General features: G+C 36.7%; 2 protein-coding genes across 4 annotated transcripts; both read left to right on the top strand.

Moving 5' to 3' along the window:
• The first annotated feature begins 3,212 nt into the window (after positions 1-3,212).
• On the top strand, positions 3,213-6,684 carry LOC110914689 (serine/threonine-protein kinase/endoribonuclease IRE1a-like). 3 transcript variants are annotated; one of them, XM_022159464.2, is made up of 6 exons: positions 3,213-3,462; positions 4,049-4,162; positions 4,241-4,410; positions 4,685-5,389; positions 5,751-6,057; positions 6,347-6,684. In XM_022159464.2, the coding sequence occupies exons 4-6, from the start codon at positions 5,070-5,072 to the stop codon at positions 6,476-6,478; spliced, it is 759 nt and encodes a 252-aa protein (XP_022015156.1). In that variant the 5' UTR covers positions 3,213-3,462; positions 4,049-4,162; positions 4,241-4,410; positions 4,685-5,069; the 3' UTR covers positions 6,479-6,684. The 3 variants fall into 3 exon arrangements, with proteins under 3 accessions (XP_022015156.1, XP_022015157.1, XP_035839998.1); XM_022159465.2 differs by having other exon boundaries at positions 4,241-5,389; XM_035984105.1 differs by lacking the exons at positions 3,213-3,462; positions 4,049-4,162 and having other exon boundaries at positions 4,172-4,410.
• Positions 6,685-15,002: 8,318 nt separating this feature from the next.
• LOC110913179 lies at positions 15,003-15,902 on the top strand. The gene has a single exon (XM_022158027.1). The coding sequence runs from the start codon at positions 15,003-15,005 to the stop codon at positions 15,900-15,902; it is 900 nt and encodes a 299-aa protein (XP_022013719.1).
• The last annotated feature ends 7,983 nt before the right edge of the window (positions 15,903-23,885 follow it).

The following is a 23,885-nucleotide window of genomic DNA, read 5'->3' as shown; positions in this document are numbered from 1 at the left end:
ATCCCGCATGACGTCGTTTTTGCCGTTTGATATGCATAGGATTATGTATTTAACGAGGGTTTATTTTTTTGATTAATCTTACTGATTTAATGGTGTAGAAGTTGTAGGGAGATGATATTTTGCTGTAACTAAAAGTTATGGGTCTTTGGGCATATTAGTTAATCGGTTGCGGGTTTAGGGAACGATAACATCAAGTTGTCCGACAGTTACAGCCGACTTTAATCGCCTGTAACCAGGTCATAATTTAACGAAATCTGGATTTTCTTGAGTCTGTAACGTGTTATTTTGAAATACGATTCAAATGGCGCTGGAATCATGATTTTTGGACGTCGTTTACTATTTTAAATAATTTATCTCGTTTCAGCAATTAAAGCTGCGTTTTCTGCAGATTTTACGCGATATGTTTTAGGTCATCACTTGCTGCATATTTAGAGTTTTGCTATTAAATCCTTACTGTAGATAGCCTTTAATGGGATAAACGAGGAATTTTTAAGAAAATATTTAGTGGGCAGGGTCAGATTGCGACAAATCTGACCACTGTTCAATGTTTGATTTCTCACGGAAAATCTATAAAGAATTAGGTTCTGAAAATTTTACACAAAATAAAATGGACCGTTTGGCATGTTCTATAGTTTTCTGGGAATTTTTGCAGTTCTGAAACTATATTAGAAAAATTCCCGAAAACTGCACAAAATCAAGTGTCAATGCTGAATTTTGATAAGTTAATTTAACGTGCTTGTTTCTTGCTTGTGTTATCATATAATGTTCTAATGTGCTTGATGACTACATGATTGATACGTGGTATGTTATGCTATGGTGTTATGTGTGTATACATTGGCTAAATTGTTAATGTATAAACATGTTACGTGCAAAATGTTAGATTGCGTGTAGGAATGTACGTATTGCATGAATCCACTCTAATGAACCACATGATAACCATCTTTGGAGGCGGTTGATCGTCTTCGCTACTATTTGCACTTTATTTCTTACCGAGCAAAACAAATGTGACCTTTACTAAAAGTATGTATTTCCGGTTGTTGGGAACCTCACTTTCCCGGGTATGGGATTGCCTAGTATTCCTGGGTTGGAATGTTGTTAACTTCACTTTCCCTGGTTAGGGGATTGCCTAGTATTCCTGGAGATGGAATACTGTTAACTTACTATTTATAATGTGTGTCTTTAGCGGACTAAACGAACTCTATCTGAAAGTCCCCACACATTGTACCGATTAATCATCGGGGCCTAGCGAACGGGATATTAGTTGATAGCGCTATTAGGTTTGACAAACCTCACACCGTACCTGGGAGGACGGGCATGAACTTTTATGCCTTGGCAACTGTGCAACATTTCGCAATTATTGTATTATTCGTTTCTGTGTTTTCGTATTCAACCATTGTAATCCGAGACTTATGATCATAATGAAATTCATTTTATTTATTTATTTTTTTATCTCTCAATAATTGTTCAATCAAAATAGGTATATTTATATAATCATCAAGACACGTTTAAATCATTCGAAAACCGACTTATGTTGTGTAAATTCAATATTCGAGACCCAATCAATCAACTATTGTGTCATACTATGTTTATAAATTATGTTGGAAACTCAAATTTATACAAATAACAAAAAAAAAATGCATAAAACAAACAAGCCCATGACATTAGGCCCAAGGAATAAAATGAATATATAAATGGGCCAATTTTCAACTTTTCATATTTCTTTCACCACCTTAAACCCTAATCTCTCACTTATAAATACCCCACTCATTCCACCACTTTTTTTTCCATTTCTCAAAGAATTCTTCTTCCTTCTTGAAAGTGAGTTCCATCTCCTTTCACCTTCTTCTCTTCTTCTTTTTTTCTTTGTGTTTTCATACTTCCCCATATTGGAGAAATCCTTATGGAATGTCACCAAATGTTTACCATGGTAAAAAAAGATGGAGCATCACCAAAATAAGGACCAATCTTGGGTTTTATTTTATAACTTTCAACCTTTCATTATTGTATGTCATTTATATGTCATTTATATTTTATACATGACCAACCAAGATCATCACCTAAGTTGATGATTCTTGGTGTAAAAAAGGGCTACAATGGATGGCATTTATCCTACTTCTATAACATGGTCATTACATTACTAACCCATTGCTAATTACTATTATATTATCTACCTTACTATTATTATTCATGCCTAACCTAGATAATATTGTTAACTAACATATTATTACCATGTCTAACATTACTAACCCATACTAAATCTTTAATCATGCTACTAATTACTAACTATTCTAATCATACTACTTGTATTTTTAATTTTGTCATTTACTTATTTAGTTTTACAATTACATCATTGTTATCAATTCATTAATTATTAGTACATACTAAAGATATATAAAACAACCAAGGAACATTGTCACAAACCCACCCACCTACAACCACCTATCACATCCGGTGGCACCTGTAACAACCCGTCACCACCACAATCGACCCTCGAAATCAGCAATATATGGCCGAAATGTAAGATTTCAGTTATTAGAATATTAATTTCCATCCAATCGACCCTCGAGATCAGCAATATATGGCCGAAATGTAAGATGTTCAGTTATTAGAATCCGACATCGGTGATTAATGACAACTTCAATTTCCTGGTGCGAATATCTGCCACCAGCGATTAACGGTGAAAAAAACGTGTGAAGATCCGAAAGGTACACGCAGATGATTAAAGGTCATTTCAATTTCCTTTGCTTTTCCAATTTAACCATTTGCCTCTATTTTAGTTGGGTGGTGGTAGTGGTCTGTTCCATGTATAGGGAAGAAGCTGGAGGTGGAGGGGGAAGGGATAGGGTGGGGTGGGGTGGGAGATAGGTTATTGTATTTAAATATAGTGGTGGGGCCCACTTATTTGTTATTATTATTAGAAAGAATGGTAATTTGGTAATTTCACACAAAATTAACTGAGCAAACTAACTTCCATCTGCGTTAGGGACTATCCGTGTAACAAGTGAACAAAACACAAGGAGCAAACATGTTATTTTGAAAAGGTGAGGACTAAAGGTGAAAAAATGACAAACCACAGGGACCATCCGGGAAATTAACTCTAAAATAAATAATAATTCTTTTTTCAGTTGAAAATAATAATAATAATAATAATAATAATAATAATAATAATAATAATAATAATAATAATAATAATTCTTTTTTCAGTTGAAAATCAGTAGCGAATTTAAGAGTACGAATAAGACAAAATAAGAATAAGATCGCCGTCATAGAAGCGTTCAAACTACACACATATCTACTTTGCGTTGTTAATGACGGACTCAAGAAGAAACGGGAAGATAAGGAAGCTGGTTGCTGCACAAGACTGTACAGATTTATCTAAATTGTCTAATCTTGTCGTCAAGCTTAACTCTGACGTTGATGTAACCGAATCGATCGACCGCCTGTCCAGGTTGGCAAATCAAGGTACACAATTAATACAAATCACATTCTTTTCTTTTTGGTGTTCTCATTCTTGAAATCGAAATGAAACCATAAAATCCTTTTTAACCCATGCCGAATATTGTATGTCCTCTAAATCTAAAACCCTAAGGTTAGTGTTCTTTTCATGTAATAGGAATGGGAATTCGTGCAGATATTGAAATTTAATTTGTAATTTAGGTGTGTTTGATTTGCAAAATGGAATGAAATTCGGATAGAATTGGAATGTAGATTATGTTGTTATTCAATTCTAATTCATTTTCTTGTTGAAACCAACAAAATAATGAGTGAAATCAACATTCCAATTCCATCAAGATTCCATTCCATTTTGTGAAACGAACACGGAACACTACATAAATCGCTGATATATATTAAAATGTCCAGGGACTTGAGTGTCATTCTGTAATAGTTGAAAGTTGCCATTTACCTAGTCAAAGTCTTAACTTACAGATTAGTTAGTTAGTTAAGATGTATTAACAAGGGGTTAGAGAATAATGAGAGGTAGCTTGATTGGTCGATATTCACTGTAATTATGTTTAACTCATGTCGAATATTGTATGTGTCTACAAAGGAGAATGTGGATCTGTTCTTTGCATGTGATGTCGTTCCAGCACTGGTGCGACAACTTAAAAATGAGGGTGAGGCCGCACGAAGTGCATATATTATTGGCCTTCTTGCAAGCAAGGTATCCATGTGTTTTAATCAGGCTATTTTTTTTAATTAGAAAAGTCATTGCAAACTTTCTATTTCTAATGTCTAACAGCCTAACTCTCAAGATGCCATTGCAAAGGCTTGACCTTTGCCTCCTCTTGTTGATCTGCTCAAGAGGAATGCCTACCACAATTCCCCAAGAGCAAACATGGTCTTAAGGCATGCAACTCATGCAAGAAGGTGCCTTGCTCATGAAAATGACACAAACAAAAACATTGTTAGGTTAGTTTTTCGCACTTGCAATATAGGTTTCTTGTAAGTGTCCTCTCACCACATTGCTTCTATTTAGGATTGAAGTTGCAATCCCTGTTCTTGTTCAATTGCTAGAATTTGTTGATGTGGAAGTGCTGAAAGCTTCAACATGGCTTTTGCATAATTAATAGTGTTGTTCATTTTAATGAATAATGGCTAATAGCTCTCATTGTTCTTTTATCGATTTTCATAATTAATATTCATTTTGTTGTGGAGCTTTTTAACTTTTGTATTTTGCCAACAGTTCCAATTGTTCTAGGACACCTATACAAGTTGCTTTACTTATTGGGCGGTTAGATGCTAATTCAGACCGCACGGTTGCTTAATTTCACTTTTGCGGAGTAAATTCCCAACTCGCATACGACTCTTAGTCTCCTTGCTAAGATCAGCCTTGAATCAACTTGCAACTCGATTATTATGACTTGAACAAAAGGGAACAAAAATTATTGAACAAGAGAATACGTGTATTGCTTTGATAACTCTTTATAAAGGAAGCTTTGATACAACTTTGGAGGTGATTTACAAATGAGGCAAGATCACCTATTTATACTTGTTGCCTAGCATTCTAGATCATTCATAATCTAGAGAGTTCTAAGTATAAAATATACATAAATATCTTTGATATTTACATGGATGGTTCTAGTATCTTTGGCTTAATATCTTTGATATTTTTTAAAGATTTCTCTAGAAATCCCTTAATTTCTAAGTCAAAACATCTCATTGATGCACGAATTCTTGATGCACGGAGCCAAACGCGGGCCATGGATATGTTTAGCTTAGGTTGTGTTCTCTTCTTTTGCATGACTAGTGGCAAGCATCCGTTTGGAGACACACCTCCTGAACGTGACACAAATGTGATCAACAACAAAATGAATCTCTCCTTGCTCGAACATATTCCTGAAGCTGGAGATCTCTGCTCTCAATTGCTAAACCATGATCCTAAACTCAGGTACAACATTACTATTGTAAAATTTGAGATCTTTTTTTTTGCCTCTATATGTTACATTACACGTCAGCCAATACTAGCAATCAAATGGGTTCTTAAACTGTTACTTTGGATGATAAAGATAAAGAATAGAGAACATTTTCATCTAAGGCATGTGCTGCAATGCACTTGTATGACATAAAGGCTTTTGAGTAATGGTCATTGGAAAAGTCTTTTCATTCGGTTCCATGTTTTACTTGTATTCACAAAAATATATCATAAACATCTAGATGGTTTATAATCTCTATTTTCGCTTTTGTTTATTTTTAGTTTTTTGACAATTGGTCAGATTTCTATATAATAATACTTTTGTTATCAAACATAGGCCAAATGCATCAGAGGTACTATCGCATCCACTGTTTTGGGATTCCGAGACACGAATGTCCTTTTTAAAGGATGCGAGTGATTGGGTAGAACCAAAACGCAAAATACCTGGCTCTATTGTTTGTTTAACATTAGAAACCGAAGGCTGTGTAGCTTTCCGTACAAGGTGGGATGTTGGAATGGAACCTAAATTCATTTCTCGCATGGAACATAGACTCAAGCCGTATTGCTACGACAAAGTTCTTTGCTTGCTCCGTATCATTCGAAATACAATGAATCATTATGACGAACTTGATGATGATATTAAGGTTCGATTTTTACTACCTTTAAGTTATACAAATTCAGGTTGTTCACATAACATGGGTTTAAAAGAATAAAACTTAGCTAAAACGGAAAAAAGGGTTTTTTTTCTCAATATTAAAACCTACTAAATCATTGCTTTACAATATAGTTAAGCTTATCCTATACATTTCCTGTTTATAAATGTGAAAAAATGGACACAAGAGCATAGAGGGGTCAAGATGAGAGCCCCTTTGCGCTCATGTTTAAATGTTACTTGTGTTGATTGTGACCTGATTTTAACTGTTTGAAATTCAGAATTCGTTGGGATCTAAGCCTGAAGGGCTCGATGACTACTTTCGTACCAAGTTTCCCAAATTGTTGATAAAGGTGTACAATGTTATGTATAAGCTCTGCAAGAATGAAGAATGGTTTCGCAAGTACTTATAATAATTTTTTTGTTAAGTTAACACCTTCGATCCACCCTCATCCCTGGCGTTTATTCTCCTAACACTATACGTCCCTTGCCCTAACATCCGTTAAGTACTTTGTTAGTTTAGTGTCAAATTACTTATACACGTTAAACTCCGTCTTCTTCTCCCACATTTGTAAGTGATACATTTTGATGTTGAATTTAAACATGATGGCAGGGCCAGCTCAACCATTTTGGTGGCCTAAGGCGAAGTAAAATCTTGTGGCCTTTTTCCCAAAAAAAGTATGTGATTGAAAGTTAAACTTGAAGGGCCCAGTGTAATTATTTGAAAGATTGTTAAAATTTAAAAACAAGAAAAAAAAAATGGTGAACCAGGGATTCGAACCTTGGTCTCACCAACATCCATACATACACAAAACCACTAAACTACCAACCATCAATTTGTTGATAACCCACACCCTAAATCTTTTATAAATGGACTGTGCTTTCATCAAATTGTGGAGGCCCTATAGTTTTGGTGGCCCAAGGCCCAAGCCTCATTTGGCTTACCCTTGGGCCGGCCCTGCATGATGGTGCTTCAAAAGGTTAATATGTGTAATTTGAGTTGCTTAAGATTTTTACATCCTTATCATATTATCACTTTTATTGCTTTCTAAAATATTTCTATATTCTCAAAACACTATGGAACCTATACACTAATCAAAGTTTCATACTCTTGTGTTGTGTCTGTGGGTAGATAAAATAATCAAAGCTTGTTATTAGGGGTGTGCATGGGTCGGTTTGGGTCGGCTTTTACTATTATCCATAACCATAACCGCTAGTTCGGTTATGGAGTTTTGGTAGCCATAACCATTACCAAACTTCGGTTATGGTTAATCGGTTATGAAGTCGGTTATGGTTCGGTTTTGGTTAATTTCGGTTAAGTAACCAAGCAAGGTTTTAAATAAATTAACCATAATTTCGGTTATGGTTAATAGGGTTGTGCACGATTGGACTTAACTTGAGCCTATTTTATACGATAACGAAGACTAAACTTTTTGGTTAAACTACCGATTTAGAGTTCTTTTTAGTAAGGTAATTTCAAACAAAAACAATTATGGCCATAACAGCTTTTCTTTATCAAAATAAATGACATCTATATCATGATCATTTTGTTACTAACATACTTTTATCTTAATAAAAACCCTCTATATGGTTTTGTAAAACACAAATCTATTATATAAAGTTAACATCACAACTTCGGTTCGGTTTCGGTTATATTCGGTTAACCAAAGCTTCAAAACCATAACCATAACCGATTGAGCGGTTATACAAAGTTTCATAACCATAACCATTGGTTATATTGGTTATCGGTTATTAGTGGTTCGGTTATGTCGGTTATGGTTCGGTTATCGGTTATGGTGGTTAATTTGCTCACCTCTACTTGTTATGAATATTATTAAACATTTACCATGAAGATCAAGATTTACCTCTAGATTTACCAAGCAAGTGGATGAACTCTTTGTCAAACTTAGGTGTAACACCTCGAAATTTTGTGTCCAATGATGTGTTAACACGTGTCGTTTATTTTACACGGGGCATCTATAATAAATAAAGGACTAATTTTGACAAACCTTGAAAGTATATAAATTCGAGGGTTATAAATGTCAACAAGGGTAAATATACTGTAAAGTATCCCTAAATAATGCTTAAACCTTCAAACGAATAAATTATAGATCGTACAAAAACAAAACGCGGAAGAAGGTGAGAGATTACAAACTACAGGGGTTAACTGTGTCAACATGTTTAATAATACCTCTGAGTGACCCTTTAACGTCCCAAAGACTTTGTAACGGTATTATACCCTCACTAAAATAATATATATAAATTTCGCGAAGTTTCGATATGAAACGAGAAAGTTACGATCGAATTCGTAGAAGAAGGGTTAAAAGCGTCAACAGTGAAAGTTAAGGCTTTCCAATATAATTAATAAATAAACCGGGGACTTAATAATGCGGGTAATTAACACGAGGCCCCTATCGGTAAATAACCGAGGGCCAAACCGCAAAGTTACCCCTTCAAACCCGAAAGGTCAGGTAAATCATTACGAAAGATTTCGTTATTAATGGCCAGATTCTGTAATCATTATAAAAGATTTGAAAAATTCAGAAAATATAACCTCACGCGACCCGCGTAAGGTTTAGACCTAAGTCGAGGCGGGCCGCGAGCCTCCTCACTAACTCGCCTGATTTCTTAACCTTTAGGCGACCCGCCTTAGAAAGCATGGGAACTCCCATGCGGGTCGCGTAAAGTGCCCAGATGCAGAATGGTTGTAACTACTTGGCTTTTGGAGCTTTTGAACGATCAAACAACCATTAATTGAGCAGGGGTGCCCCCTACACGACCCATACCACTTAGGGACACCTGCCCATGATCCATGATCAATTGTAGCTTGTTGTGTAATGATCTTGAAGGCTCTTAAGCACTATAAATAAGCTACATTGGCTCATATCATTCACAACATCAAAACACACAACTACTGATCATTCTAAGTGCTCCCAAGCATTCTCTTCTGCTCCATATTCAAGTTCTAACTTCTGTAAGTTACCTTGATCATCCATTGTTCAGTTTATGCTTAGTTTTTAGCTAAAAACCAAACCGTCGTAACTACGGTTTGACTTTACGATAAATCAGTAATGGTTCAGTCTTATGACGAATCAAAAGTGGTTATGAGTTGGTATTTATGTGGGTATTAAACCTCTAAAATGGTTCCCCCTGATCACCACTCTAACTATGTCAAATGTCGAGTCAAACGTGCGGTTAAAAAGTCAACAGAAAGCTATTTTAGCGATTTATGCATAATCTGTAATGTATATGTTATGGAACCTGTTTTGACAATCATAAAACATGATAATAAGTATATAAACCTGTTTGCGCTCGTTTGAATCGATCATTTACTATATAGAACCGGTTCGGAGCCGAATGTCGCAAAAGTTTGACTTTTGCTTTGACTTCAGTTCTGACCCGTTTTAGTGAGGTATAAATATACCTTAGGACTCTCTTAGGACCAGGTCACATGTTGGTATAAGCCTCTGTGGTCGGTTCATGAGTTATCCGAGTCTTTTGCGCAATTCCGTCATTCGCCTAAAAGTTGACCGTAACGGCCTTTTAAAATTAAAACGAGTATTTCGGACACGTGAACGGACCAAAACCTTGCTTATTAAATTATAAGCATGTCCTTAAGGTTTCACGACAATCCGAGGTCTAGAATGAGAGTTATGCTAAAAGGCGCACTTTTAAGAAAGTTTTGTAATTAACGGCGCAATTAGCATAACGCCCATCTAACCCAAGTTTTCGTCACCAAAACTTTTACCCACTGTGGTAAAATAATATTTTGGGAATTTTAAAGATTTTTAATAATTTTTACCTTGCTCATAACCTGCGGTTATGGCTACGGTTCGGTAAATACCGAATATGCCCTTTTTGGCCAAAACGGGAGTTCTACAAGGTCTTTTGACCCGATTCCAGTTGCTACTGGTTTTAAATAATAAACAAAGTATTTTAAGCTTTATAAGCTGTTCGGGAAACTCAGATTTCCTGTAGAACTCGAAAAGTCCTTTTAAAGTCTTTAAAATGACCGAAAAGCCCCTACGGGGCATAATACAAACTTAAACTCGTTACGGGCATTACGGAAGGTATCCTACTGATACCAAAATACTTTTAAGGCATATTGACTTAGGAAATAAGCGTACGACTCTCATAGTTAACCGTTTCGCCTCTTTTGCGCACACGGTACGGCTCATGGAACTAGTTTTCGTGCAATAGCCGATATGGGTCAAATTATATTATTTGAACCCCAAAATCCAGAGTATGAACTATAAACCCATATAAAACAAGTCACTAAACTTGTTGGGTCCAAATCATACTCCATTCACGGTTTTCGCCTTTTCGTGCGAATTAACCATATCCATATATCGGAATCAACCGGTTTAAGCTACGGCTAATATAAGGACCGTTAGGATTCTAAGAGGTTAATGAAAACCTTCGTTCCAGATTAGGAGCCCCAGTAAAAGCTATCGGTGACTTGATCTAAATTAAGGATTAATACTTGCAAAGGTAAATACTTTAACTTATTTCCCTATATGGGCTTGGGTTACGGTATATTAATACCGCTTGATTGAGCATTATATAATTCCATCGCTTAGGTGGTTAATTGATTAAATATGATCGGCTCATTTAAACAGTTTTGTTGCTTATAAGCCTTTGGGGGGTTTAATGACCGTTGTCCCGGATATCCTCGGCATCATTTTACGAAATGGCCACGACCATCGACATCCCGGTGTAGGCGTACACCCGGTATAAAGTGTCGACATTAAAACTAAAAGACGTAGCCGTTGGTTTTTGTACTACGGTTTTACGCAAACGTGGTGTGTCTATAAATCTTTAACCCGGCACGACCCGGGCTACTGAACGCATAAAAGAACATGTAAAACGTTCACAAGATCATTATGAATTTTCCCAAGTTAAAAAGAGTTTGTGCCTTGTGCATTCAAATCAATTTTAATAAACATTTTCAAATGTGTTAGTTGAATGTATTTACCAGTGTAAACTGACGTATTTTCCCCAAAAAGATTAAGTGCAGGTACCTAAACGTAATTGGCTGGTATTAGCTCCCTAGCGTCGGGATAAGCCCCGCAAGCTTGATTGCAGTATCTAATGGAACAATACTTTACCTTTATTTACGATCCGCTGTGGATATATTCAACCCTGTAATACATTTTGATATTACAATCAGAGGTTGAAATTTATATATTTATCTTATGCTTCCGCTGTGCATTATATAATTGTGTGGTTTGACTATATTGTTGCCAACATCGTCACGGTAATCCCCCACCGGGCCCACCGGTGAGACACGTGGAAATCGGGGTGTGACATTAGGGATAACTTTGTCTACTAAATAGTTAATCTTGTCTACCAAATAGTTAACTTTGTCTACCAAATAGTTAATCTTTTTGTAGTATAAATACTAGCTTAAGTTAGAAGAAAAAATGCACCTCATGTGTACACTTTCATAAGTTATACAATTCTCTTCTTCTTTCTCTTATAACAGTTCTAAAGTTATAAAAGTTTTAGCACTAATCTTGTGTTAATTCTTGTTATATTATAACACGTTATCAGCACGAGTCGCTTATATCCTAATCAAAGAAGACCTTAAGCCCAAAGATATCCATCATAAGCAATGTAAGCACTTCATTAACTTTATAATTTACTTTGAAAAAAAATTAAGTACAAAAGAACATTTTAATATACATATTTCATAACTATGGGACTACTAACAATCTAACATTTAATTATGCATCTAACTTTACTTTTATCGTCGTAACTACGGGACTACTAACAATCTAACATTTAATTATGCATCTAACTTTTACTTTTATCGCAACTAACTTTTATTTATACACACAAGCTCACATTTCATTTAGAGTTTATGTTTATTTATGTATACTAACATTTTTATTCTTATTATTATGCATCCTAATTTTATATCTTATAAAATAACATTTCTGTAGTACATCATTTATTATAAATACATATATATATATATATATATATATATATATATATATATATATATATATATATATATAGGGTAGGGTTCTAGCGTGAACAACCTCCCAAGAGTGAACTGCGTGAACAGATCTGGACCCTTGAATTCCTTTTTAGTTGTTAAGGGTAGGATTGTAATTATATAAAAAATTAGATTTAAATTATTATTTTAATAATTGAATTAAGTTATATCTTTCCTAATTTAAATTCATTATCCACATTATGTTTTATTTATTAATAAGATAATTATCAAAACAAACAACAAATCATCATATTTCAATTTTAATTTTTATTTCAGATTTCATCATCAGAATTCAAATTTTGATTTTTAAGATCCACGTAACCTTCATATTTCAACGGTATACACATGTGTACTTGGATATAAATAGAAGAGTACACATGTGTACTCAGCATCGTGCATATGTGTAATTAGCTACCTAATACATATATAGAAACAATACCTGTAAAACTATTTTATATTTAACAAATTACAACTTTCATAATGATTTCCAAACCAAACAAAAAAAACATATAATTACAAGTTCCAGTTTCGTAAAAACAATAAACCCAACATAATCGAAAAAAAAACATAATCTTTTACAACTATTCGCCACGTTGTATGCTGAATCATCCTTATCGACCTCATACGTGAATCATCCTTATCGACCTTCCATCTCCACTTTTCTCGTTAACGACATCTCCTACAATAGCACAAAAAACTCAGCAACTAATACTTTGCATAATTCACAAGTGTGTACATCAACAACTTCACACATTCAATACACAAAAAATTATGAGATATCACAAAAAGCAGACGCTATACACATGTGTACATTGGGTTAAAATTAGAGCAAAATCAGAATACACATGTGTACATCGCATTAAAAACAGAGCAAAATCAGAATACACATGTGTACATCGCGTTAAAGAAAGAGCAAAATCAAAAAACTGAAAAAAAAAACTCACAAAACCGGACTTTTAAATACACAATCTTGGGCAACCAGTACACATGTGTACTTTGAAAACCTACTACATGTGTATTGTCTTGTTGGCGTGAATAGAACACATCAGTATGACCAGACCTATTCTTCAAATAACACACTCAAACTAAAACGTACACAGGTGTACTCTGAATTTGAATCGATTCAAGAACATACTTACAATCCAATAAAAACATAACAACATCACAACATCACAACATTCAAGCCCTGAACACCGATTAACTACTTCAACCTTAACACCGTTCAAAAATTTATATTGATTTTTGAATTTTCAAGATTGTGTAATGAACGAAAATTCAAAATCAAGAATATTATAGATTTGTTAAAATTCAAAATAAGAATATTATATAAAGACCTATTCTTTATTTCAAAATAAAGAATATTATATAAAATTCAAAATCAAGAATATTATATAAAGACCTATTCTTTATTTCAAGCCTTGTACACCGTTCAATCTTACAATCCAAAACTTCATTCTTTTGGATATGAAATAAAGAATATTATATTGATTTTGAATTTTTGTTCCTTACCAACATTCAAGCCCTGAACAGTGAACGTTACCAACATTGAAGCCCTGAACACCGTTCAAAAATTTACGTCAGGACAGTAGGATGAAGAACGGGAATGGTGTGTTTCCTGTTTGTATCGTCGGCGGTAGATCTGTTCAGCTTCGCCGCCGCTGACGTCACCGGAAACACGGCGACGATATTCATTGTGGTAGGAGACGCCGTAAATTACCTTGGAGTAGTGTTAACGGCGGCGATTGAGCCGGTATACCGGTAACCGACATCGTTTTCTTCGTCAGGATGGTAGGATGAAGAACGAGAATGGTGTGTTTCATGTTTGTATCGTCGAACGGCAGATCTGTTATTATTGAGAATGATAGAAACAAAATAATTGATATGATTGGATTTTAAATAATGGAAACAATTTAGGTTTCCATTTTTCTTTTGATTATGTAATTACACATATACCCTTATGTATTTAACTAAATAGAAAAAAATTACCCAAATAATTACCATCATGCCATTCATTTTAATCTCAAGATCATACAAATCAAGGGCCCAGATCAGTTCACGCAGTTCACTCTTGGAATTGTGTTCACGTTTGAACCTAATCCTATATATATATATATATATATATAGGGGAATGTTCAAATGAAAACCACTTTTTATTGTGAAAACTCGAAAACTAATTAAAAAAAGCCAAAAAAACATACAATTTTTTTTTTGCAAACCAAAATTCGCAGGTTTTTTTATATAAAAAAAATTTTTCAAAAAAAAAAAAAAAATTGTGTAGTGCACATGTGTATGTGTACTACACATGTGTATTATTACACATGTGCACTACACAAATTTTTTTTTTTTTTTTTTTGAAATTTTTTTTATATATAAAAAGCAGCGATTTTTATAAAAAAAAATTGAAAAAAAAAATTTTTGTGTGTTTTTTAGGCTTTTTTTAATTAGTTTTCGAGTTTTCACAATAAAAGTGGTTTTCATTTGAACCATCCCCTATATATATATATATATAGTTGCAAAACGGCAATAAAACGGTAATATAACCGTTGCAAAACGGTTATAATTTACCACTATAAATTACCAACTATCAATCTCATTTTTTTTCACAATAAACACTCTTCTTCTCAAGGTCATTCAAAAAAAAATTTCGAAGATGATTCACCCGGTTTTAATATTGGCCGGCATAATAATAATATTGTTGCCGACCTTAATGTATGAACTTCCACCTCATCTTTTTAGTACTTATGTATTTATTTATTTGTTTATAGATGTACCTATGTATGTTATCTCATTTTTAATGAGTATTTAGATTTTAATATTTATCTTATTTATGTTTAACAACAAAATGGCAAACATTTCAAAAATTGAATTCCCAGCTCTTAACATCACCGGAGAAAACTATATGCCGTGGACGGCACATGTTAAGCGACATCTCAATGGGTGTTTTGGAAACGATAACGGCGGGGAATAAATGTAGCGATCAAGACAAGGCAAAAGTTGATGTCTTCCTCCACAAACACATTGATGAGATGTTGCAATTTGAATATTCAAATTGTGAGGATCCATGTGTTTTGTGGGAAGATTTAAAAAGCAGATTCGATCATCAGAGGGAAGTTTTACTTCCCACTGCTAGAGATGAATGGAACAATCTGAGGTTCCAAGATTTTAAAAAGGTGAATGAATACACCTCTGCTTTGTTCAGAATATGCTCAACACTCCGATTCTGTGGGCAAACTGTTATGGAGGAAGATATGTTGGAGAAAACTTTCTCCACATTTCATGCATCAAATATAAACTTGCAACAACAATATCGGTTGCAAAGGTTTCAAAGATATTCTGATCTAAATTCATTTCTCCTTGTAACAGAGAAAAACAATGAGCTACTAATGAAAAATCATCAAGCTCGTCCCACTGGATCATTAGCCATCCCAGAAGCAAATGCTATTATCAATGATGATACTAAAGACTCTGGGAGAAAATGGGGACGAGGCCGTGGTCGTGGCCATTTTGGTAAAGGTAATGGTCGCAACCATTCCTTCAAAGGAAATAATAATTTCCGAGGTAATTCCCATGGTCGTGGATGTGGTCGCGGTCGCGGTCGTGGTCGTGGTCGAAATCAAAGAACCCCTAATTACCACACTCACAAAATTCCAATTCCAACCAGTATAACAAAAGGAATGAAGCTGGTAGGTCCGAAAACAATGGCACTTCTTGTTTCAGATGTGGAAGTACGAACCATTGGTCAAAGGCTTGTCGTACACCTTCACATTTATGTGAACTTTACCAAGCCTCTCTCAAAAGAAAAGAAAAGAAAAGGAGGTGAACCATGTGGATAATTTTAATGATATCAACGTCAAACTGAATGTCGCCGACTATACCAATGACATGGAACTCTGAAATAAATGTTGCTAAACCATAATAATTATATGCAACAATTATGTAGTTTCCTTTATTATAACTATCTTTATTATGTTTCATTAGTCTTTCTTTTCATGTAATGTTTTCAACTAATAAATAAACTTCTTATTAAAAAATAATTCATAATGCCTTCGTTATACACTTATTATTATTTCTCTTTATATTTTCAAGATTAAAATGAATACCACTGGAGCATAAGAGCAAACAAATGATGCAGATATATGTATAGCAGATAGTGGAGCCACACACACTATACTTAAATCTAAGAAATAATTTTATGAGTTGAAACCAACAAAAGGAACCGTTGATACAATATCAGGTCCTACGAACTTGATAGAAGGAGTAGGAAAAGCTAATTTAATATTACCAAATGGTACAAAGCTCTTAATAGAGAATGCTTTATTTTCCCCAAAATCAACGAGAAACTTGTTGAGTTTCAAAAACATATATCATAACGGATATGATACTCAGTCAAGGACTGTTGATAATAAGAAATATTTACACATCATGAGCAAAGATCATATATTGGAGAAACTGCCAATGCCCCACTCTGGTTTGCATTATACACACATTAACTAATTACAAGGCCTTCGTCGTTAAAAGTTGACAAGGAATCACCAATGTTTCTTGAAAGAATTCAAGGTGATATATGTGGACCAATTCATCCACCATGTGGACCATTTAGATCTTTCATGGTCTTGATAGACGCATCCAGCAGATGGTCTCATGTCTCTTTATTATCAACTCGTAATATTGCCTTTGCAAAGTTTCTTGCTCAAATTATCAAACTACGAGCACATTTCCCTGATTACACTGATAAAAGGGTGAGACTTGATAATGCTGGTGAATTTACATCACATGCTTTTAATGATTATTGCATGTCTGTGGGAATTGTTGTCGAACACCCTGTTGCTCATGTACACACACAAAATGGCTTAGCTGAATCATTGATCAAACGTTTACAGCTAATCGCTAGACCATTAATAATGAGAACAAAACTTCCTGTGTCAGTTTGGGGTCATGCAATTTTACATGCTGGATCACTGATTCGTGTGAGACCAAGCGCAAATCATAAGTACTCCCCATTACAACTTGTTTCTGGCAATGAGCCAGACATTTCCCACCTTAAAATTTTTGGGTGTGTAGTGTATGTTCCAATTGCACCACCACAACGCATAAAAATGGGACCTCAAAGAAGGTTGAGAATATATGTTGGATATGAAACAACCTCCATCATACGATATCTTGAATCTTTAACAGGTGACATATTTAAAGCCCGTATTGATGACTGCCGTTTTAACGAGGCAATGTTCCCAGCATTAGGGGGAGAAAATAAAAAAACGAGAAAATGATGTCTCATGGTGTGTGCCTTCATTGTCTCATCTTGATCCAAGAACAAAACAATGTGAGATAGAGGTTCAAAAGATAATACACTTGCAAAACATTGCAAATCAATTGCCTGATGCTTTTACTGATACAAATAGAGTTACTAAATCTCATATACCAGCTGCTAATGCTCCAGCTCGAGTTGAGATCCCAAGTAAGGCAATAGATAATAAGATAGCTCATGAATCTCAAAAACGTTTGAAACGTGGAAGGCCAATCGGTTCAAAAGATAAGAATCCTCGAAAAAGAAAAGCACTTGTAAAGGAAATTGACCACAAAAAGAATGATCTTGATAAAACACTAAATACCGAAACCTCTCATGAGGAAGACGTTGATGATGCTAACAAAGAGATATCAATCAACTATGGTCATACACATGTCATATGGAACCAATATGAAATGGAAAATATTGATGAGATATTTTCTTATTCTATAGCAAGTGATATCATGGGTGGAGGTGATGATCCTGAACCAAAATCTGTCAATGATTGTCAAAATAGACATGACTGGGATAAATGGAAAGGCGCTATGCAAGCTGAATTAGGTTCACTCAACAAACGAAAGGTTTTTGGGTCTATTGTTGTTACACCTAAGGCTGTAAAGCCTGTAGGGTATAAATGGGTTTTCGTACGAAAACGAAATGAGAAAAATGAGGTTACAAGATATAAAGCGAGACTTGTAACTCAAGGTTTTTCACAAAGGTCAGGGATTGACTATGAAGAAACATATTCTCCCGTTATGGATGCAATAACCTTTAGATACTTAATCAGCTTAGCAGTTTCTAAAAAGTTAGAAATGCGTCTTATGGATGTTGTTACAGCTTACTTGTATGGATCACTTGATAGTGACATCTATATGAAAGTGTCCAACCCCAACCGAAGGCGGAATCATCGGGGCATGGCACTGAGCGAAACAAATTGTCCAGAAGTTTCCACAACAACTATCATTACCATTCAGTTTAATTAACACGTCCCATACCGTGTCCCAAACAATAAAACAAGTTATTACAGATAAACATCTAGTCAAATACACTGTTCCGACAACTCAGATTTAATGAAATATAAATATTGTTCTTGCTTCTAAAGACCCCTAGATTGACTGCTACAGACAACTATTTGTTGGGGGCTCTAGACGCTTTATTCTAGCCTCGCTTCCCTAGCAAGAATGCATCTTAAACACCTGTCACATACGTTAAAATAAAGTCAATACAAATAATGTAAAGGTGAGCATACAAGTTTGATATAGCATATAGAGTTCGAAATAGTTTACGCACAACCAGCACGTACACATAGGAAAACGAAGCATGTTAATTATCGACATGGATCTATCGATACCAGTGACTGCGGGTTGACTGTCCGAGACAGTTCGCAATACATGATTACCACCGTAATCCATGCAAGTAATGGTCCTTAACAACCCCCGTGTGAACGGGTGCTGAGTCCAAACTATAGTACTACGTCGTTAAGGCAGGTAGACAGCATTCCACGTGTAAACGTAACAACAAGCATTCATTTAGTCACGTAATACATGCAGACGGTTAGCGCATAACGTATTGAGTAGTGTGTTCTATGGTGATTTAGATAAGTAACGTATGTAACACCCAAAAGTGCTAAAGCAAAAAGGGTTCGAGTATACTCACAACGATTGATCTATGGATTGAAGGGAGCGCTTGAGAGTAGGGTTAGCCTGAATAGTTCGATAGTATAATGATGAGTAACGCGAAAATGAAAACAAGTGTTGGTGGGTCGGACGGCCTGGTCGTTCGAACGGTAGGTTCGATTGGACAGCCTAACCGTTCGGTTGGACAGTCCGTTCGGACAGCCTGTTCGGTCGGCCGGTAGGCTCGATCGGATGGGCTGTTCGAGTGGATTGTTTCTTCCTTTGAGTGGGATGTGTTTGTGTATGATGGTTTGAACTTTTGAAGTTTTAGTTGCAGTATTTGAAAACATTAAAGTATTCTTACCTTTCAAGTCGATCGATCGAACGGTCGTTCGATCGGTCGACTTAACCGATCGGTCAGATACTTCAGTAACAAGTCCTTGGTAGGTAGTCACCTGATCGGACAGCACGTTCGATCGGGTGGCACCCTAAGGCTTCGAACGAGTTAAAAATCGATTAAGTGTTGAAGCATAGTATCTCATGATCCGAAGAGTAATGTTACCAGACAAAGGTCCGGTCGATTAGTACTTCGTTCAACACTAGGCTTCATAATATTGCTAAAGTGTGGGGCCATGTGCTAGCCGATCGGCTGGCATGTCCGATTGGCGAGACTGTCCGTTCGGACAGCCGGTCCGATCGGTCAGCTTCCTGACCTGGTCGGCCTGTTCGTCTAACACTTGGCTGTTCTGTTTGTTTGTTGTTGTATCGAGGTATCTTGATAACGTTTTAAACTACAGAACTCTCGTTTCTACTTGTTTCTCCTGCTCGGATAGGAATCACCCAAATCCGGCCGGTGATCGGTTCAGAACGGAGTTTAAGGTCTAACCCGGAATCGGTGAACCTCGTAGATAGAATCCGGATCTTGAATCACTCAACCATTAGGATGATTAGTGAGTTAGTTCAAGCTCCGTTTCTACCGGTTTGAAGGCATTGAGTGTAAAAGAGTTGAAAGAAAAATTTGGAAAATTCGTCTTTCAATCCTTCACACCGTGAAATGTTTAGATCTAAGATAGATCTCTGTTTGTTAATGTGGAAATCGGCTAGATCTAAGTGATTCTTGGTGGAATGAGGCCAAAACATGAAGTTCTTGAAGAACACTATGATGACATCATCCTAGAACACCTAGATCTTGATGATTTCACGGTTAGAATTCAAGATTTGAAAGATAGAAATGTGTAGGAGTGTGCATAGATCAAAAACGTACAAGATTTAGAGTGAAATCTTACCGGGATTGAGAGAAATCTGAGAAAAGGTGAAGAACACGAGCTGGTCGGTCAGAGGGTTTCCAAAAGTGGAAAGAATGACAATGACAGGGCTATTTATAGGCTTCCCAAAGAGGAAAGGGCTGGCCGATCGGCTAGGCATCCCGATCGGACAGCCTGTTCGATCGGACGGTCTGTCCGATCGGCTGGGCTTGTTCGATCGGCGGAAGCCTGTTCGATCCGCAGCCTGTTTTGAGCGTTTGGGCGACGATTTCTGATATTTCGATTTCGATGGAGGATGATACGAATACGATAGAGTTTCCTATTCAAATTACTTTCAGTCCCAACCACTATATCTACATATAAGCATCTATACTTCACGTTTCGATTTTGATTGAGTTCGATTAAGTTTCGGGTTTCGATTCGATTCGATTGATCATCACTCACATAACATAAAGTAAGCACGCACAAGTAACACGTAAGGAACACACACGTATAGCAACACCAAAGTTCGCATAATTCGAGTTTCGAGTTCGATGATGATTTAATTAGTCTTGATTATTGATTGATTAACTTTATCGCATTGTTACTTCCTGCTATTCAAGGTCGTTAGACGGTTCGCATTGATCAAACATTCGATTACTTTGATTAGACAACACTTACTCCACATAATAGAAAATATGAAATAGACTAATTATAGTCAAAGAAGTCAAACTTTGACTTTAACATTCGAAAACACGGGGTGTTACAGCCTCCCCTTGTTTAGGGAATTTCATCCCGAAATTAGGCCGAAAGTTGCACCACACAGTGAATTACTTTACCAATTTGACGTTTCAGATCTTCATTTAAACAACTGCGGGTAATTGGCCTTCATGTCGCTTTCAAGTTCCCAAGTGAACTCCACGCCTCGTTTGCCTTCCCATCGGACTTTAACGATAGGGATGCGCGAGCGTCTGAGTTGCTTGGTTTGGCGATCCATGATTTCGACAGGCTTTTCCACGAAGTGTAGCGTTTCGTTCACTTGAAGATCGTTGAGCGGTACGATTAAATCATGGTCAGCTAGGCATTTTCGGAGGTTAGAGACGTGGAAAGTCGGGTGGACGTTACTAAGTTCCTCCGGTAGTTCGAGTCTGTAGGCGACTTTTCCGATCCTCTCCAGAATCTTAAAAGGTCCAACATATCGAGGCGCTAGTTTCCCTTTCTTGTCGAATCTGACTACACCTTTCCAAGGGGATACCTTTAGGAGTACGTAGTCGCCAACGTCAAATTCAAGGGGCTTACGTCTTCTATCGGCATAACTTTTCTGTCTAATTCGAGCTTTCAACAAGTAGTCTCGAATTTGGAGGATTTTGTCAGTCGTTTCTTGTAGTAACTCAGGACCGGTTAGTTGCGAATGACCGATCTCATGCCACACAATAGGCGATCGACATCTCCTTCCGTATAAGGCCTCGAATGGTGCCATTTGGATGTTGGCATGATAACTGTTGTTGTACGAGAATTCGACTAGTGACAGGTATTAGTTCCAACTACCACCAAAGTCTATAACATACGCACGGAGCATGTCTTCAAGAGTACGGATCGTTCTCTCAGTCTGTCCGTCGGTTTGAGGGTGGAATGCGGTACTCAGATTAAGCGACGTGCCAAGAGCTGCTTGAAACGTTTCCCACAATCGCGAGGTAAACCGAGCATCATGGTCAGAGATGATGTCGCGAGGCGTACCGTGATTACAAATGATCTCGTCAGTGTAGATTCGGGCTAGTTGTTCTACCTTGTAGTCTTCCCGTATTGGCAAGAAGTGGGCTGATTTGGTCAGGCGATCGACTATAACCCAAATACTGTCGTGACCTGATGGCGTGGGCGGATGTTTGGTTATGAAATCCATAGCTATACTCTCCCACTTCCATATAGGAATCGGCGGTTGTTCGAGTAAGCCAGAAGGTCTTTGGTGTTCAGCCTTAACTCTTGCACAAGTCAAACAACTTCCAACATAGAGGGCGATATCCCGTTTCATGCCCGACCACCAGTACTTGTAGCGAAGGTCCTGGTACATTTTATCGGCACCGGGATGAATAGAATACCGGGATTTGTGGGCTTCATCCATTAGAATCTTTCGCAAATCGGTCCGCTTAGGGATCCAAATTCGGTCTAGATAATAGAAGATCCCATCTGATTTGCTTACTAGCTGAGCTCCATCGTGATAGATCCTCTCTTTCTTCAATGTGCGCTCGTTAAAGCAAGCATGTTGAGCTTCGCGGATGAGGGTTTCGAGATCTTGCTGGGCTTGGACATTGCGAATACTGAGCACATAAATCCGTCTGCTGAGCGCGTCGGCAACAACATTTGCTTTGCCTGGGTGATAAGGAATCTCACAGTCGTAATCGTTAAGAAGTTCTACCCATCGGCGTTGACGCATGTTAAGTTCCCTCTGATTAAAGATGTGTTGTAAACTCCTGTGATCAGTGAAGATCGTACACTTGGTACCATACAGGTAGTGTCGCCAAATCTTCAATGCAAAGACAACCGCGCCTAGCTCGAGGTCATGGGTTGTATAGTTCTTCTTGTGGATTTTGAGCTGACGAGATGCGTAAGCTATAACCTTGTCTCGTTGCATAAGAACACAACCAAGACCAAGGTTGGAAGCATCACAATAGACAATGAAGCCGTTGTTTCCGTCGGGCAATGTGAGAACTGGAGCATTGCAAAGCATATGCTTTAGGGTTTGAAAGGCAGACTCTTGTGCAGTTCCCCAAACGAAAGGCTTGTCCTTATGGCTAAGAGCGGTAAGCGGCACAGCGATCTTAGAGAATCCTTCGATAAATCGTCGGTAATACCCCGCTAGTCCGAGAAAAGAACGAACTTCGGACGGGTTCTTAGGCGTAATCCAACTTTTAACTGCTTCAATCTTCGCACGATCGACATGTATACCTTGACTATTCACGATGTGACCTAGAAACTGAACCTCCTCTAACCAAAATTCGCACTTGGAGAACTTGGCATAGAGTTGATTCCCCTAAAGTAACTCGAGAACCAAACGTAGATGTTGCGCGTGTTCGGCTTTCAACTTGGAATAGATCAAGACATCGTCGATGAATACGATGACGAAACGGTCTAGAAATGGCTTACACACGCGATTCATCAGATCCATAAAAACCGCGGGTGCGTTAGTTAGACCAAAAGGCATAACAACGAATTCATAATGGCCATAACGGGTTCGAAAAGCGGTTTTGGGGATGTCTTCCTCTTGAATCCGCAATTGATGATAGCCTGAACGCAGATCGATCTTCGAGAAACACTTGGCACCTTGCAGCTGATCAAATAAGTCGTCGATTCGAGGCAGAGGGTATCGGTTCTTGATGGTTAATGTCACACCCCAACCAATGGCGGAAACATCGGGATGAGACGAAGTGTGAAGATTGCTCGAGACATCATAACGCTATTTGTGACAATAATTTAATAATCCAAATTTCATTTCCAAAATAAATGTCAAAACATTACAAGAAAAGCAAATAACAACATTGTTCAACATAACATAAACAAAATTGATACAACACTTTAAACCTAAACGTCTAAGTGAGTATTTAGGCATCTTTGCTATCCGTTTTCATTTCATCATCATCAACCTGTAACATGTTTAAAAATACAATTCAATGCAAA

The sequence above is a fragment of the Helianthus annuus genome, chromosome 15 (genome assembly GCF_002127325.2).
Source record: "Helianthus annuus cultivar XRQ/B chromosome 15, HanXRQr2.0-SUNRISE, whole genome shotgun sequence".
NCBI classification, from domain to species: Eukaryota; Viridiplantae; Streptophyta; class Magnoliopsida; order Asterales; family Asteraceae; genus Helianthus; species Helianthus annuus.
The sequence above is the reverse complement of the archived record's forward strand: the minus strand, read 5'-3'. Positions and strand labels throughout refer to the sequence as shown.